Genomic DNA, 17,639 nt, shown 5'->3' on the forward strand with positions numbered 1-17,639 from the left:
CGCAGAAATATACCAGGAGTGGTCCTTCTACGTATACGAACAGATACAGATATAGAAAACTCCTTAAAAACAATTTGCTCCCATTTTCATTGGTGAAAAAGACATCACCGAGTCCACGAGGTTATGTATTGTAATTCAAATTGATGCAATCTAAAATCATATGTCAATATGCGAATACCCATTTGGCAAAGTAAAAATAACAGCAAAAAGCTGTGTGTCGCTCGGGATGTGAAGATTTCCGTATAACGTACATAGACTTTGTCAAGATCATGACTTGGCCCCCATAAATGGACTTTTAACAAATCGACACCAGTAATAAGAATGAATAGGCGGAAAGTCGCGTCTGAAAGCTAAATTTAAGTTACAACTACATTTTTAACTTACAATATATATGCATGTATGATACATGAAATGATTGTCGGTTTGATAAATACGGTATCGTATCAGTTTTTAACATGTTATTTAGAAGAGAAAGTACGGTAATGTTTAAGCGCGGAAATGATTGGGTTTCTTGTTAAGGGTTTAACGCAAAAAAAAATGCACGGGTTTCTCGTTTTGCGTTTTCTATGAGTTGCAAGTCTATTGATTCGTCATTCGCGGTGTGTATTTAACAAGCAAAAGTTATGGAAAAGGAGCAAGAAAGAGTGATAAACCGCCCACACGCACCCAATATATGTGTTAACATAATCGTTTAAATTATGTTAATGTGTAATGTTGCAATGATAAAAGTCGGTATTTAGTTACAGTCCAGATATTTAGTTCATTTCAGAAGGATCCTCAAACGGGCCGTTTCGTTTACTGTGAAGGTAAATTAAATGAATTTTGATGAAGTCTGAAACAGATAAGTTGTGTTGATTATTTTGTTCCATTCTTTGCTTCATATTGTGCTCTAAGTGCGAATTTTAATTCTAAGTTATGTGTTTCTTTTTTTAGAATCTCATTTTCTAGATACAGTTATATTTATTGAGGCCATATTTATTTGAATGGTAGCAGCATATATATCCGTAGTATCCGCCATATCCACTGAATTGTGCACCGGTTAGTTGATATGGCATGCTTGGTGGACCAACTGTTCAATATTCTAACGTTACCAAATGTAAAGACTGGTCTGTCTTATTTATTTAGGATCTAGATTTTGCTGTTGTTACATTTCATTATTTATATGTACTACATTCCATCTACAATAATACTTTCATGACAAGCTTTGAAAACTTCATACATTTTACTAGAAATAGCCAGAAGATTTCATGAATTTTCAAGATCCGTACACACCTTTGAGTGACAATACTGGCAACCTTTTCCACTGGTATTTCTGTCCAAGAATTAATTTCACAAACTTCGCACAACATCGACGACGAACAAGAGCGCCCTGATGGCCCTCAAGAGCTCACCTGAGTTCAAGCTACACCAATGGCAAGGTCTTAACAAAACAACCTTGTTTTTGATCCCACTTGGCACAAATTCAAACATGGCCCTCACAAGATAAAAATGCTGATTGGCATCCGTATTAAGTCCAAAATGTGGAATCAAGTTTGGTAACTATGTTTTACATTGAACTGATGACCTAATATTTGGATGGTTGTGACCCAGATTCAATCTTGGCCTAGTTATTACGAATATAAACATTATGACAAAGTCTTATCCAGATTGATTCATAGACGGGGCCTCCATAGAGTGATACTAAAGTTTAATCCAGATTGATTCATAGACGGGGCCTCTATTGATTGATACTAAGATAAACATTATGACAAAGTTTAATCCAGATTGATTCATAGACGGGGCCTCTATAGAGTGATACTAAGGATTTACTAGGATTTGACCAAGAGACCAAGTTTAAGGATGAATATGGCAGATTTAAATTATACCTCGACATTGTCATGATAAACATTTTCATAAGGTTGAATCAAGATTGTATCATGAATGTGGCTTCAACAATGGTGACCAGGACATTCTTAGCTTTAGCCTGGTGACCTTATTTTTGATGCACATGGTCCATATTTAAAGCCAGCAAAGATATTGTCAAGATGACCAAGTTTCATCAAGATTGGGTAATAATTGTGGCCTCAAGAGTGATAACAAGCTTTTTCTAAGATCTGACCTTGTGAATTTGTTGACTTGGCCTGGATATTGCCTAGATAAACGTTCTGACCAAGTTGCATGAGGACTGAGTTATAAATGTGGCTTTTAAAGTGGGCACACGGTTTTCTACGATATGACCTGGGGACCTACTTAATGGCAGCACATGACCCAGATTATCCTCTGGTGCCATAACAAGCTTCAAGTTGACATCAAATGACATTGGACATAGGGTGACCACAAAAGCTCGCCATGAGCACATCTTGCTCAGGTGAGCCTACAACAAATAAAGTGCAGCACTAGGTACAACCACAAGGCTAGCATCTGTTTTCAGGGATCAATGGAATCATTCCAGCAACGTTTTGAGATCGGCCTCAAAGATGGCGATCACGAACATGATCCCACCACCGAGCATCATGCCCAGGAACTGCAACAGCAGGTGGAAGAATGGGTTCTCTCCCTTCTTGGTCTCCACTGACGACAACTCGGGAAGCTGGGAAGTAGAGAGCATGGAATTATAAGAGCTGTGCCAAGATAGCGCGCTCAACTATTTTTCTCCTTTAGTAGTGTAATGTATGTTGTCTGTCAGTCTTGTCTCCTTATATCACGACCACATAGATATATTTGAGTTTAATATCTGCAGTAGTTACATAGTATATGTAAACTAATATGTGAACATGTATACATTAAAACAACAAATGTCACCCTACTAAGAACAAATCAATAACAGTTTTACAATTTTACCAACCATGAATCTACACGCCCTAACCCATAATCCGTTATCCCGAATCTACACGTTCTAGCCCGTAATCCTAAATCTGCACACCCGAACCCGTAATCCTCAATATACATGCCCTAACCCATAATCCCGAATCTACACGCCCTAGCACGTTATACTGAATCTACACGCCCTAGCCCGTTATCCTGAATCTACACATCCATCCCGTAATCCTCAATATAATGCCCTAACCTTGAATCTACACGCCCTAATACGTAATCATGAATCAACACGCCCTAACCTGTAATCCAGGATCTACACGCCTTTACCCGTTATCCTGATTCTACACTTTTTAACCCGTAATCCTGAATCTACACGCCCTAGACCGTAATCCTGAATCTACACGCCCTAGCCTGTAATCCCGAATCTACACGCCCTTGCCCATAATCCTAAATCTACACATCATTCCGTAATCCTCAATATAATGCCCTAACCATGAATCTACACGCCCTAACCCGTAATCCCGAATCTACACCTTCTAGCCCGTAATCCTAAATCTGCACAACTGAACCCGTAATCCTCAATATACACGCAGTTACTCTGAATTTACACGCCCTAACCCTTAATCCTGACTCTACACACCCTAACCCTCAACAAACACGCCTTAACCCTGAATCTTCACGCCCTAACCCGTAATCCTTGATCTACAGGCTCTTACCCGTAATCCTGAATCTAAATGTCTTTAAACGTTATCATGAATCTACACACAATAACCTGTATTTCTGGATCTGCCGTTTATAAACCATTATCCCAAATCTACACGCCCTAGCACAAAATCCTGAATCTACACGCCCTTACCCGTAAACCTGACTTTACAAGCTCCAACCCTTTATCCTGACTCTATACACCCTAACCTCTAATCCTAAATATACACGCCCTAACCCGTAATCCCGAATCTACAAGCCCTAAACCGTTATCCTGAATCTACATGCCCTTATCCCTAATCCTGGATCAACATGCCTTAATCCGTAATCCCGAAGCTACACGCCCTAACAAGTTATCCCGAATCTACTAACCCTTACCCGTAATCCTGAATCGACATGCCCTAACCAGTTATCCTGAATCTGCACATTCTAACCCGAAATCGGGAATCTACACACACTTACCCTTAATCATGAATCTACATGCCATCACCAGAAATCCTGAATATGCCCTCCCTAACCCGTAATTCCAAATCTACACGCCCTCACCCGTAATCCTGACTTAACACGCACTAACCCGTAGTCCTAATCTACATGTCCTATCCTAAATCAACACAATTTGTGGCAATTTTTCAGAATATATATAACAGATCAACAAAGTTTATTATTGTAAGTTATGTGTATGCATGCAAGTCGTGTGTATACTGTCAATGTTTATATTGCTTTACTTTGTCGACCCAAACACTACAACATTGAACAAACACACGTGCGAATTTTCAAGTTTATTACGCCGCAACTGTTTATTGACATAACAATATACCGACAAAGACATATTCACAAAGTCTACACCACATATCATGTTGATATTCTATAACGCACATATGACCCGCGTCATGCGAAAATGGGTCTTATGCCAAATGTGGCTATAGGTCTCATGCAATTTGCGGCCAGCGTAGCTCCAGACCTGTCGGTCCATCAGCGCAGTCTTGTCAGGAGATAAAGAAACCTTGCATGACTTTATTTTGGACAGGGTAAATCCTTTACCCATTTTTGCCTGGTAGACTCTTCCATCCTTCTAAATTGGATCAATTTATTTCCAAAAGTTGGATGTCTAGTATATTTATTTCTATATTTAAAATATCTCTTTCAGAAAAAAGGTATCGACGTTAGATTTAAAAACAAGATATGTGTTTGTCAGAAACACTATGTCCCCTTTTGCGCTGCTTTGAAGCTATATATTTGACCTTTGACCTTGAAGGATGACCTTGACCTTTCACCACTCAAAATGTGCAGCTCCATGAGATACACATGCATGCCAAATATCAATTTGCTATCTTCATTATTGCAAATGTTGAAGTTGGCGCAAACAAGCACACAAACAAGCCAACAGACAGGGCAAAAACAATATAGTGGTGGGGGACATAAGAATATGCACATGATCTTAAAAGCAATATCATTTAAAGAAAAAAATCAGAACTTAAACCTGTACCTACATATAATGCACTGAGCCTGTAATAAAGTTCTGTACCATTACCAATTTTGCAATCATTTTACTTTATTTACAGTTGTTTACTATCAGCAAAAAATTAATTTGACAGTGTTATAATAATAGAATCATTTTAAATATATCCTATATGTTCAAGATTACTTGTTAACCCATTTATGACGCTAGGCAAACAGCGTAGACCCAGATGAGACGCCGCATCAGGGTCTGCGCTGTTTGCTTAAAGGAATTTCTGTAAGAAATATTCTAAATATAGACAGAAATATACTAGGCATCCCTATTTTTGGAAATAGATTGATCCAATTTAGAAGGATGGGAGAGTCCACTAGGCAAAAATGGGTTAAGAACAGGTTGGATATGACTGACTCAGTCACTCTGCAGAGCTACTCACACGCCTACATTTGCTGGAATGTGAACACTCTTGATAAAGTACCCCCCTTGAGCCATCAACTGAGTTGTTTGTTTGAAACGCTTCTCTGACTAAACATATAGCCTCCTTTGTGCAGAAAGGTACTATGTGACACTGCAATGAAGGCATGTGGTACCTTTTTGCACACAATGGGCGATTTATGAGCCGTGTCATGCGAAAATGGGTCTTATACCATATACAGCTTCAGAAGCTTTATACCAACATGAGCAAACTCGCAGCCTGGTCAATAGCTACTCAGTCTGCTGTGAAGTCAAGCAATGTCTCATAAGGAGACGGAGTAGCTCCTGACCACACTGCATGTTTGCTTGGGCTGGCCTGTAGCTACCCTGACCACATATGGTACAAGACCCATTTTTGCATGATGCGGCACATATGTTTGCTTAATTAACTGTTAAAGACATACTGCAATAAATTGAGTCAATGTCTATAAATGCTTTAGTTACATATGTTGCCCTTATTTATTAATTGTTTCAAAGTTTTTGACCCCACTTGGCCCACATTCAAACACAAATTTAATTCAATGGACACTGATTTTGAACAAGTAAAATACCTCAAAAGCTATTCTTAACAGCAAATGCTTCTCAAACATTCACTGAAATAAATAGATTTAATATATGCAGATGAGTGAAATAATTGTTAATGCAATGTTAATGAAAAATAGCTGCATTCACATATAGACAAAGCAAAAAAACTTTGATTTCTAAGAACTAATAAAAACTACAGTTGCAATAACTGTAATGGCAAGCAGAAGTCAAATTACTGAACACATTGCTTTCCATACTTTTCATTTTTTATCAAAGATTGTCATTGAGAAGGTAACATACCTTGGAGATTCAAAAAACAAAGTACAAGAGGTTTAATTGGTCCCTAGCTCACCTGGATGAGTAAACAATAGTACAATACAGCCAAAATCTTAATTACAGTAAGAAACCATGGCGAAAGTGCTAAGGTCTTTGAAGAATTCAGATAAGTTGCAACAAGAAGATACTTATGAGAGTAACCTTCTTCTCACAAAAAATAGTATTGTACATTATGTGTGTAATAAAATTGCAGTGCAAACACGTTAATAAGATTTGTCTCTTGAACAGTCTTATTGCATCGACTTAAAAAAATTTATAACAAGAGCACCGCATAACGGGTGCCACGCTAGGCTGCAAAAGCTTGTCAGAATTAATTTTTTTAGAGGTAACAGTGACCTTGACCTTTGACCTAGTGACCCAAAATGGGTGTGGCGTGTAGAACTCATCAAGGTGAATCTAGATATGAAGTTTCAAAGTTGTAGGTAGAAGCAATTTGATTTTAGAGCCAATGTAAAGGTTTTAGCACACCGCCGGACGGCGGGCCGGCTATGACAATACCTCGGGTTTTCTCCGAAAACAGCCTCGCTAAAAAGACAAAGTATGAACAATGAAGTTCAATCAAATTAAGTATGAAGTTGTATGTGTCCCAACACAGTTTATTTTATGAAAAAGTGCAGATAAGTTAATATCATTTTAATTAAATCAAAAATAACAATTGCATAATTTGCTCTTTATGTTCTACTTTGCTTAATGTGAAGTGTATATTATTATAGGAAATTATGAACACAACATACCTATTAAGATTAACTTCTAGAACTAGGTGCCCGTAGAAGTAAAGTCATGAAGATTATAAAGAACTGTTGAACAAACATAACAGTTCCCAAAAGGCAAACAATTATGCAACAAAAAAATGAACAGATTTTGAAAAACATATCAATAACCTTGTGATTATAAAGTTCACACATAACAGAAAAGCGTATAGTATACATTTGATGTATTTAAGCACATATATTGCATACAAGAGCACATAATTTCATTTTTTTTCTAGTCAACAGCATTTTGAATTCTTAACCATGAACACACAACAAGCAATTCAATCTTTAAAAAAAAAATAATAGAAAAGTGCAAATCAAAAACAGTCATTCAAGTTGAATTATTTTTTGTTCATTGCATTTATTATTGATCTTTTTAATGCTTAAGTGGTATTTTAAAAATTAAAATTAACATCAAACTGTTAAGTTTTTTTTCACTTAAAACATTACACTATAATTTTATGAGACAAATTATCCAAATTATGAAATATAAACAGTGTAGAATGCTGTAGCCTAAATACAACATAACGGAAACTAGTCAAACAAACAAAAAAACAGAAAAAAAAACATTCATTCATTTTGTTCATTTGCCCAGGAAAGAATCACTGACTTAGGATTTAAAATCATGACAAAACTAAATTGGAGCATATTCCCCACATAAATGTGATATTTCAGATGTGATAACCTTGTACAAAACCAACGACAACGTACCAAAAACACTTTTCATTCAATAATCAGCATATCACAAAATAACAGGACTATCAGAGACAAGTAGTTTGTTACATTCATGAATACTCAATATGTTCACACTTTACATATATACCTTAAACAAAACATTAATAATTAATCAGGCTGTCTTTTCCAGCTAAAAGGAAAATAGACCAACTACACACTATCAAGTACGGTATGTGACAGTGTATTCTTAGTTATGCTTGATTGTTGAATCTGCATTATGTTTCCAAAGGTTACAGTACATGAATCACTTAAAAAGGTTTTTGAAACACTGAACTTATGCTTTTTAGTCTTATTTATGACTCATAGAATTATCAAAACAACTGAAAACGGTATCAGCGTGTGAACATGACATTGAAACTATAATTCAATGATTTTTTAATAATACGTTTTTGTGATACCATCTGTAAATACTTAACTCAAAATAGCACACAAAAAAATTGTTTTGTAGTTTTAGTCATTTGTAGAACCCATTTGAGTAAATAATAATTACATGTTTTATACCCTTTAGGTTACAATATACTAAAATATTTTGGAGTGCAATGCTATACTCTCTAAAAACATGAACATCATTTATAAGAAGACACAATTCTCTGTAGGGGCACTTGCCATGGCTTTATTTTAGAATGTTTCTTTGTGCATGTGGTAGGGAAAACATTGATGTTTAACAGAAATGCACTCTTTTGCTTGAAGGTTGGAGACTACATGAGACTTTGACAGATGGCGGGAAACCCTTCTCAACTGGTACGAAGCCGGCAAATAGATGGCCATAAAACAGTGACCGCTGATTCGCGTCGAGTTCTTTCTTGCATAACGTATGACCCCCCTTTTTTATTGTTTAAATCATTGCGGCTTGGAATGCTCTTTAAGAAAAGGTATGGTTATGGGGATGTCTATGCGCAAAAGTTTGACTTTATTTTTTGTTAAAGTTATTGCTTTCACATTGAATTTGTGTAGGAAATCTTTTAGTATATTGTGACCTAAACTAACTTTAGGTAAAAATGAAATATCATCTGCAAGTGCAAAATATGACTGTGAAAGCTGATTTTTGGTCATTTCTTAGCAAAAGAGAAGAATATAAGTGCATTAAATGCATGAATTCAGATTATTTGACCTGGAATAGTTGTTTTTCAAGTTGACCCCCACCCTTATATAGCTGAATAAGGGCTAAATTGCTTTCCGACTTAAATTCAAAGGCATTTTGGTTGACCGTGTAGCGTTAATGTGCAACATGAAGTCAGAATTCAACGCCAGGGACTCCGTGATCCAGTAACGCAACAATAGCTTGTGCGTAAAGCATGAACATTCAAACAGAGCCCCATTTCACCGACATGAAATGGCGGACATTTTTACAGTTTGGACAGTGCAGCAGACGCTTAACTGAGCCAGCTTTCATATTTAGTTCAATCATGAACATAACAAGCTTTATCACTTGCTATGATTCATAGAAATACACATAAAATACATAAATGCATTTTCTTTTTTCATTTTATACCTATTTTTTGGGGGTATTTTGACCTTTTCAGGTAGAGAAATGTCTGGGACTTAGCCGAGGGCAACTGGAGAAGGGTTGTTGATGGCAAAACAGGCAATAATACTAAATTATTATCATGTACACAAGCAAATAAGCATAGTTATGATGTTTAAGGTGTGAAATACTGTCATAATATGGTTTGTGGTCACTCAAATCCTTGCCGTCGTGCAATTCCCCGTGCAGTTTGTATTGATAGCTCCGCGTCCCGACACGTAAAGCTCGTGCTTTGTTGGCAGCAGAAGTTGGCACTTAACAGGTTTATCCTTGCTCCTAAGCATGTATGCAGTACATCTGAGTTGATATGCTACTTGTAACCCTACAATTAGCTTGTGTTTGGTATTGTTTCCTCACAATATGCTTACAGTCATGGTCCCGGCTTGAAAGGATGTGGCGTCCGACTTAAACATAGGATTGTTGTAGCAAGTGTCCCCTTCATCATTTACCTTAGAGGGATCTTTTTGCCAAAATTTGGCATTTCAGCAACCAGTTTAGTTTTTTATTTGGTACATGCTTCTCTCATTCAGTGATTTAAGGGAAGTATTGACCTTATTCACTTGTCTTTGCATACAAAGGTGACATGGATCAATGATATTTGTTGTGTTGAGAATTCTGCGGGAAGCTGTGTCCCCAAAAGAAGTACCCGAAACCCCTTCCAGGAAGCTTGCATTGATCTGAACTGCCTTTCTGCCCCTGTTACAACATGAAACCTCATTTCTAAGCTTGTAATGCTTTCCTACATGTGTGTGTCTTGTTCATTTTAACCTTTCCTTCCATTCTAAACCCCAAAAATAAGCATTTTTGTCTTTGGCTCGGTTATGAAGCGCCATTTTGACCAGATTGCCACCATCAAAATAGTAAAAAGTACTTATTTTGTGCCCAAAATATGAAATTTTGTATTCTCTTCAACCTCTTAATGAGAGCTGGCAGTGAATATTGACCATCTTCTTCAGTTTAAAGGCACCCATGACATTATATGCTAGAATATATAATTGGCAGCTGGTAAACAAATTGGCTCCGAGCAACAAGGCGCTTTCAAGATTTTACACTTTTATTGGTGCGAAACAACAAGTTATTGGAAGCTTATGGATTTCTACACTTCAAAGTATCTTTGATCTTTCATTTTCACCAATTTGCTTATTGTCTGTGATGAAATTGGATTTTTTTTGCTTTGAAATTGACATTTTTGGGGTGATTTAAAAAAAAAAGAACAAAAAAGGCATTATCAAAATTGCTTTGAGTGAAAATATCTAACAAATTCATTCTTTCCCCACCCCGCATAAGCCCCACGTGCCTGTCCATTTGGTTTGTTTTGGTATTTTGTTGCATATATTGAACACAACAACTTTAAATCTTAAAGGGACATTTAAGCTTTAACAGGCCTAAAATTGCCTTCTTCGGACCGAAAACACCCGCGTGTGAAAATATGATATAAAATGGCCAAATGGACAGATAATCCAGCCAAACCTAATATTTTGCTGCAATATGCATAGGAAGATAATAATATGCAAGAAAAACACATTTTAATCAGAATAAATTTCTCCTTTAGGTTACAATATACTAAAATATTTTGGAGTGCAATGCTATACTCTCTAAAAACATGAACATCATTTATAAGAAGACACAATTCTCTGTAGGGGCACTTGCCATGGCTTTATTTTAGAATGTTTCTTTGTGCATGTGGTAGGGAAAACATTGATGTTTAACAGAAATGCACTCTTTTGCTTGAAGGTTGGAGACTACATGAGACTTTGACAGATGGCGGGAAACCCTTCTCAACTGGTACGAAGCCGGCAAATAGATGGCCATAAAACAGTGACCGCTGATTCGCGTCGAGTTCTTTCTTGCATAACGTATGACCCCCCTTTTTTATTGTTTAAATCATTGCGGCTTGGAATGCTCTTTAAGAAAAGGTATGGTTATGGGGATGTCTATGCGCAAAAGTTTGACTTTATTTTTTGTTAAAGTTATTGCTTTCACATTGAATTTGTGTAGGAAATCTTTTAGTATATTGTGACCTAAACTCAAAGGTACCCTGCATTTTAGAAAATACTTTCTTGATGCGCTGATATACATGTCTGCAGTCTTCGATGATAAGCAATAGACTCAGCCAGCCAAATGTTAATAAAATATTAATTCTGACTATAAAGAAAACAGTTGATCCATCAATATTTTTCGCACTACAGTAACCAAACATTCAAATGCAATCAATGTTATCCGTGATTAATATTATAACAAATTCAGCTAACATATGATCCACTGAATTGTGTACCGGTTAGTTGATATGGCAAGCTTGGTGGACCAACTGTTCAATTTTCTAACATTACCAAATGAGAAGACTAGCCTGTCTCATTTATTTAGGATCTGGATTTTGTTGTTGTTGATTACAGTTCATTATTTTTATGTACAACATTCCATCTTCAACAATACTTTCATGACAAGTTTTGAAAACTCCATACATTTTTCTAGAAATAGCCAAAAGATTTCATGAATTTTCAAGATCAGTACACACCTTTGAGTGATAATACTGGCAACCTTTTCAACTGGTATTTCTGTCCAAGAATTAATTCACAAACTACGCACAACATAGACGAACAAGAGAGCCATGATGGCCCTCAAGAGCTCACCTGAGTTCAAGCTACACCAACATCAAAATCTTAACAAAACAACCTAGTGTTGACCCCTCTTGGCCCAAATTCAAACAAGGCCATGTCAAGATAAACATGCTGGTCAAAAGCCATCAATATTGAGTCCAAAATGTGGAATCAAGTTTGGTAACTATGTTTTACATTGAACTGATGACCTTATGCTTGGATGGTTGTGACCCAGACACAATCTTGGCCTATATAAATTATGAAGATAAACATTATGACAAAGTTTAATCCAGATTGATTCATAGACGGGGCCTCTATAGAGTGATACTAAGATAAACATTATGACAAAGTTTAATCCAGATTGATTCATAGACGGGGCCTCTATAGAGTGATACTAAGGATTTACTAGGAATTGACCAAATGACCAAGTTTAAGGATGAATATGGCAGATTTAACAAGCTTTTTCTAAGATCTGACCTTGTGAGTTTGTTGACCCACATTTAAACTTGGCCTGGATATTGCCTAGATTAACATTCTGACCAAGTTGCATGAGGACTGAGCAATAAATGTGGCTTTTAAAGTGGGAACATGGTTTTCTACGATATGACCTGGGGACCTACTTAATGGCAGCACATGACCCAGATTATCCTCTGGTGCCATAACAAGCTTCAAGTTGACATCAAATGACATTGGACATAGGGTGACCACAAAAGCTCGCCATGAGCACTTCTTGCTCAGGTGAGCCTACAACAAATAAAGTGCAGCACTAGGTACAACCACAAGGCTAGCATCTGTTTTCAGGGATCAATGGAATCATTCCAGCAACGTTTTGAGATCGGCCTCAAAGATGGCGATCACGAACATGATCCCACCACCGAGCATCATGCCAAGGAACTGCAACAGCAGGTGGAAGAATGGGTTCTCTCCCTTCTTGGTCTCCACTGACGACAACTCGGGAAGCTGGGAAGTAGAGAGCATGGAATTATAAGAGCTGTGCCAAGATAGCGCGCTCGACTATTTTTCTCCTTTAGTAGTGTAATGTATAATTTCTGTCAGTCTCCTGTCTCCTTATATCACGACCACATAGATATATTTGAGTTTAATATCTGCAGTAGTTACAAAGTATATGTAAACTAATATGTGAACATGTATACATTAAAACAACAAATGTGACCCTACAAAGAACAAATCAATAACAGTTTAACAATTTTACCAATCATTTTAAACGAGACTATTGCCAAGCAATATATACCCCCTACCGGCTCCACCATTGTCAGATTAAAAAAAAATTATTTGTAGCCATAGCAACCAGAATTTTTGACGTAGGAACAAAATGAAATAACATGCATAGTGTCAATATTGCCATATATCCGTGTTTCAAGTTTCATGAAAAAATATTAAGAACTTTAAAAGTTATCGGAGGATCCAGAAAAGTGTGACAGACTCACGGACTGAGGGACACAAGGACTGACAGACAAACAGAGCGCAAACCATAAGTCCCCTCCGGTGAAACCAGTAGGGGACAATTCCCCTACGGTGAAAACGGTAGGGGACGATAAAAGATTTTAAGCGTACACAGTTTTTCATGCATACGAGCCACCCTGTCAGCTATAGAGTAATAAAGGTTTTTAAGGGATCTTTTCACACTTTGGTAAATTGACAAAATTGAAAAAAGTTGTTTCAGATTCGCAAATTTTCGTTTCAGTTATGATATTTGTGAGGAAACAGTAATACTGAACATTTAGCATGATCTAATATAGCCATTATATGCATCTTTTGATGATTTTAAAACCTAAAAATTATAAAGCGTTGCAACGCGAAACGATTGAATAATTTGGAGAGTTCTGTGTTTGTCGTTTAATTTTGTGAAACTACGAAGATTGCTTATATAATGTATAAAACATATCAAGTATGTGTAATCGGCGGAATAGCTCAGTAGGCTAAAGCGTTTTTACTTCAGGACTCTGGCAGGACTCCAGGGGTCACTGGTTCGAAACCTGGTCCGGGCAATGTTCTTTTCCTTTTTTAAATTTTATTCTTGATTTTTTACTGGAGCTTTTACGATCCAATGTTTACATTTATCGATATAAAGCATTTAATGAATAAGTTAAAAAATGCCAAAATCTGTGAAAAGGCCCCTTTAAGGTCTAATTATCAGAAAGGGCACTAAAGTGCATGAATGTACAGACTCGTCTGGAGCTTCCCTGGCCTGTCATGGAAAAAGACCCATCAAAGCACACCACAGCTCAATAAACTGATTACATTAACATATACATCTAACAAAATCAAGCTCTCATAGGACTAAATTTTAAGTTGAGATGGAAACTGAGAACTGCCATGAGCACTTTATACATCTACACCTTAAATGCAAGAAAATGGAGTAAATCCTAGCAAACTTCAAGAATTGTCAATCAGTATTATTTTAAGTAAATTAAGTCAATTTGGGACTGTTTTTTAGTTCCATTCAAACTGTGAAAAAGTATATATACATATGTTTTTCCAACTAAAATTCCAATTTAAAGGTTTACAAAAAGAAAAAAATATTTGGGTTTTTTTGTAAATAAAATGCAATTTCTCATTTAGTTAATTTCGCTATGCAGCTCTTATGGTTGAACCTATAATAAGTAAATACAATGTATAATATGGAAAAAACATATTCTCAAATTTGAAGAATTTGTTACCTAAAAATAAAATACACCAATTTTCAAATATCAGTCAGAAAAACAATTTTCTTAATTCAAAGGGCCCCATTCACAATATTGTGAAAAACTCATTTCCCCATACCATATCAACAAGGGCAATGTAGAGGAACATTCCAGCAACCACTGTGAAGATCCACAGACTAGCCCCTGCTACGTTGCCAATGGCAACCCCAATCACCATGCCAATGAAGCACAAGATTGAGGACACACAGTTGTAGAACACAGCCTGCTTCACTGACATGCCTGCACGTAGCAGCATGGCAAAGTCTCCTGAAATAATACGTGGAGTTCTCGTTGAAATTATTCAGTTTTACAGCTTGTTTACAATCAAGTCCCTCAATGACAAAGATATACAAAATCATTATATGAATTTTACAGGAAAGTAAATCTGTATATAAAATTGCTGGTAAAAACCTATGCAATCAATAGACATGATTCATCTATGCCTTCTACAAGACATACCTTTAAATGACAGAATTCTTACATCAGTACTACTATGATTGCTTCACACACTGACCAATTAACCCATTTAAGCTTAGCGTCTAGAAAAAAGGCCTTGGCAAACAGCGTAGACCCAGATGAGATGCCGCATGATGCTGCGTCTCATCAGGGTCTTCGCTGTTTGCTTGAAGGAATTTCTGTAAGAAATATTCTAAATATAGAAATAAATATACCAGATATCCCTAATTTTGGAAATAAATTGATTCAATTAAGAAGGATGGGAGAGTCCACTAAGCAAAAATTGGTTAAATTATTCCAGAACGAGGCTTATATCCCTTATATTACTTACCAATCTCATGTGGCAGCTCATGACAGAACACGGCTATGGTGGTACTGAAGCCTCCATTACTTACCAATCTCATGTGGCAGCTCATGACAGAACACTGCTATGGTGGTACTGAAGCCTCCATTACTTACCAATCTCATGTGGCAGCTCATGACAGAACACGGCTATGGTTGAACTGAAGCCTCCATTACTTACCAATCTCATGTGGCAGCTCATGACAGAACACTGCTATGGTGGTACTGAAGCCTCTATTACTTACCAATCTCATGTGGCAGCTCATGACAGAACACTGCTATGGTGGTACTGTATCCCCCTATTACTTACCAATCTCATGTGGCAGCTCATGACAGAACACTGCTATGGTGGTACTGAAGCCTCCATTACTTACCAATCTCATGTGGCAGCTCATGACAGAACACGGCTATGACGGTACTGAAGCCTCCATTACTTACCAATCTCATGTGGCAGTTCATGACAGAACACAGCTATGGTGGTACTGTATCCCCCTATTACTTACCAATCTCATGTGGCAGCTCTGGACAGAACACTGCTATGGTGGTACTGAAGCCTCCAGCTTATATCCCCCTATTACTTTCCAATCTCATGTGGCAGCTCATGACAGAACACAGCTATGGTGGTACTGTATTCCCTATTACTTACCAATCTCATGTGGCAGCTCATGACAGAACACTGCTATGGTGGTACTGAAGCCTCCATTACTTACCAATCTCATGTGGCAGCTCATGACAGAACACGGCTATGGTGGTACTGAAGCCTCCAGCAATGCTGCTGGCAAAGGCGGCCCCGATAGCAAGACCGTCGCAGAAGTTGTGGACACCATCGCCCATTATCACCATCATGGCCACTGCTGTCACTGATGTTGGAATACCTGTAATGTATTTGTTTTGATGTCTAATTTATTCAAATATTATGGTGAGTGATGGTGAGTCATAGTTGCATATGATGATAAAAATTGTTCTTGCATTTGGCCCAAAATCTTAACATTTTTATCTAACAATTGATGAAATTTTACACAATAATGCCTTTACTGCAGAAAAATGTGTATAGCTCGCAACCACGTGTAACACACACCCAGTTTTTTAATAAGAGATGTGTTTGTCAGAAACACAATGCCCCCTATTGCGCAGCTTTGAAATACAATTTCAATATATCATTTGGCAGGTTTTGAAATGATCTCCCTATTAAAGCTTATTACTTCCCTTGGATTGTATTTTTTGAATTTCGACCATGAAGATGACCTTGACCTTTTGCCACTCATAATGTGCAACTCCGTGAGATACACATGCATGCCAAATATCCAGTTGCTATCTTCAATATTGCAAAAGTTATGGCAAATGTTGAAGTTTTCGAACTGACTGACCGACGGACGGACAGTTCAAATGCTATATGCCACCCTACCTGGGGCATAAAAACCAAAATTGAGAAACAAATATTTCAAGAAAAGAAAACTGTTGTATAAAAGTACACTGCGCACCAACTCTTCAGATAGAAACTTGGAGGTTTGCAGTAAAAAACTGTTTTATAGGGTCATCTCAATACATACCATCAGAACCATGCGAGTGCCCATGTCCGTGGGAATGTTTTTTGTGGACGTTGTTTCCATCGTGGATCATTGTGGCGTTCTCGTCTCCGTCCACGTTGGTCTCTCTCTCGGTGAGGTTGTGCTCGTGGGCCGTGTGCTCATGGGTGACATCCTGCGTGTTCTCGAAGCTGATCTGGCAGTGTTCACTGTGGGCCTCGTCTGCGTAGCCTTGTAGCGCTGAAGATGAGAAAACAAACATTCAAATGAGCAGTGTTCAAAGAAAACTGGGCTTAATGTATGTGTTTAAAGTGTCATCCCAGATTAGCCAAAGCCATCAGGGGATATTCAGTACACACACAAATGTATAGTTTTTGTCAATAAACAAAAGGAGTTTCCAATTAATTTAAACATCAATCTTATACACATAACAGGGTTGTGAAGTATTGAGTCAGCATACCAACATTTTAACAAGAGCACTGCATTGTGGGTGCAGACCGCTCATCTATTTTTCGTTTCAAAGGTGAAGGGACCTATCTCAATTTCAATCACAAAAGAGGGAGGGGTGGAGTTGAGAGGGGCTTATAGTGTGGAAATGTGGTCATTTATTACATTATCTTCCACAAAAATGCAAAAACAAATGCAAAAGAAAATATTTTTTTGGGGAGGGGGGGGGGATTCTTGGGTGGGATGGTTGGACTGTATTTCAAAA

General features: G+C 37.4%; 1 protein-coding gene across 6 annotated transcripts in view; it reads right to left on the reverse strand.

The window, feature by feature from the left end:
- Nucleotides 1-1,741: 1,741 nt before the first annotated feature.
- Nucleotides 1,742-17,639, reverse strand: part of LOC127860290 (zinc transporter ZIP10-like) — an 80,175-nt gene continuing 64,277 nt past the window's right edge. For 4 of the 6 annotated variants that reach the window (XM_052398289.1, XM_052398285.1, XM_052398290.1 and 1 more), the window contains 4 exons: nt 16,952-17,167; nt 16,112-16,276; nt 14,683-14,870; nt 12,094-12,858 (listed from right to left, as the gene is read on the reverse strand). In XM_052398289.1, coding sequence (XP_052254249.1) covers nt 12,712-12,858; nt 14,683-14,870; nt 16,112-16,276; nt 16,952-17,167 — 716 coding nt within the window. In that variant the 3' untranslated portion in view covers nt 12,094-12,711. Of the gene's footprint in view, nt 2,570-12,093; nt 12,859-14,682; nt 14,871-16,111; nt 16,277-16,951; nt 17,168-17,639 lie in introns of those variants that run through there. The other 2 variants (XR_008039678.1, XM_052398287.1) reach the window with 2 other exon arrangements.

Source organism: Dreissena polymorpha, chromosome 15, assembly GCF_020536995.1.
Source record: "Dreissena polymorpha isolate Duluth1 chromosome 15, UMN_Dpol_1.0, whole genome shotgun sequence".
NCBI lineage: Eukaryota > Metazoa > Mollusca > Bivalvia > Myida > Dreissenidae > Dreissena > Dreissena polymorpha.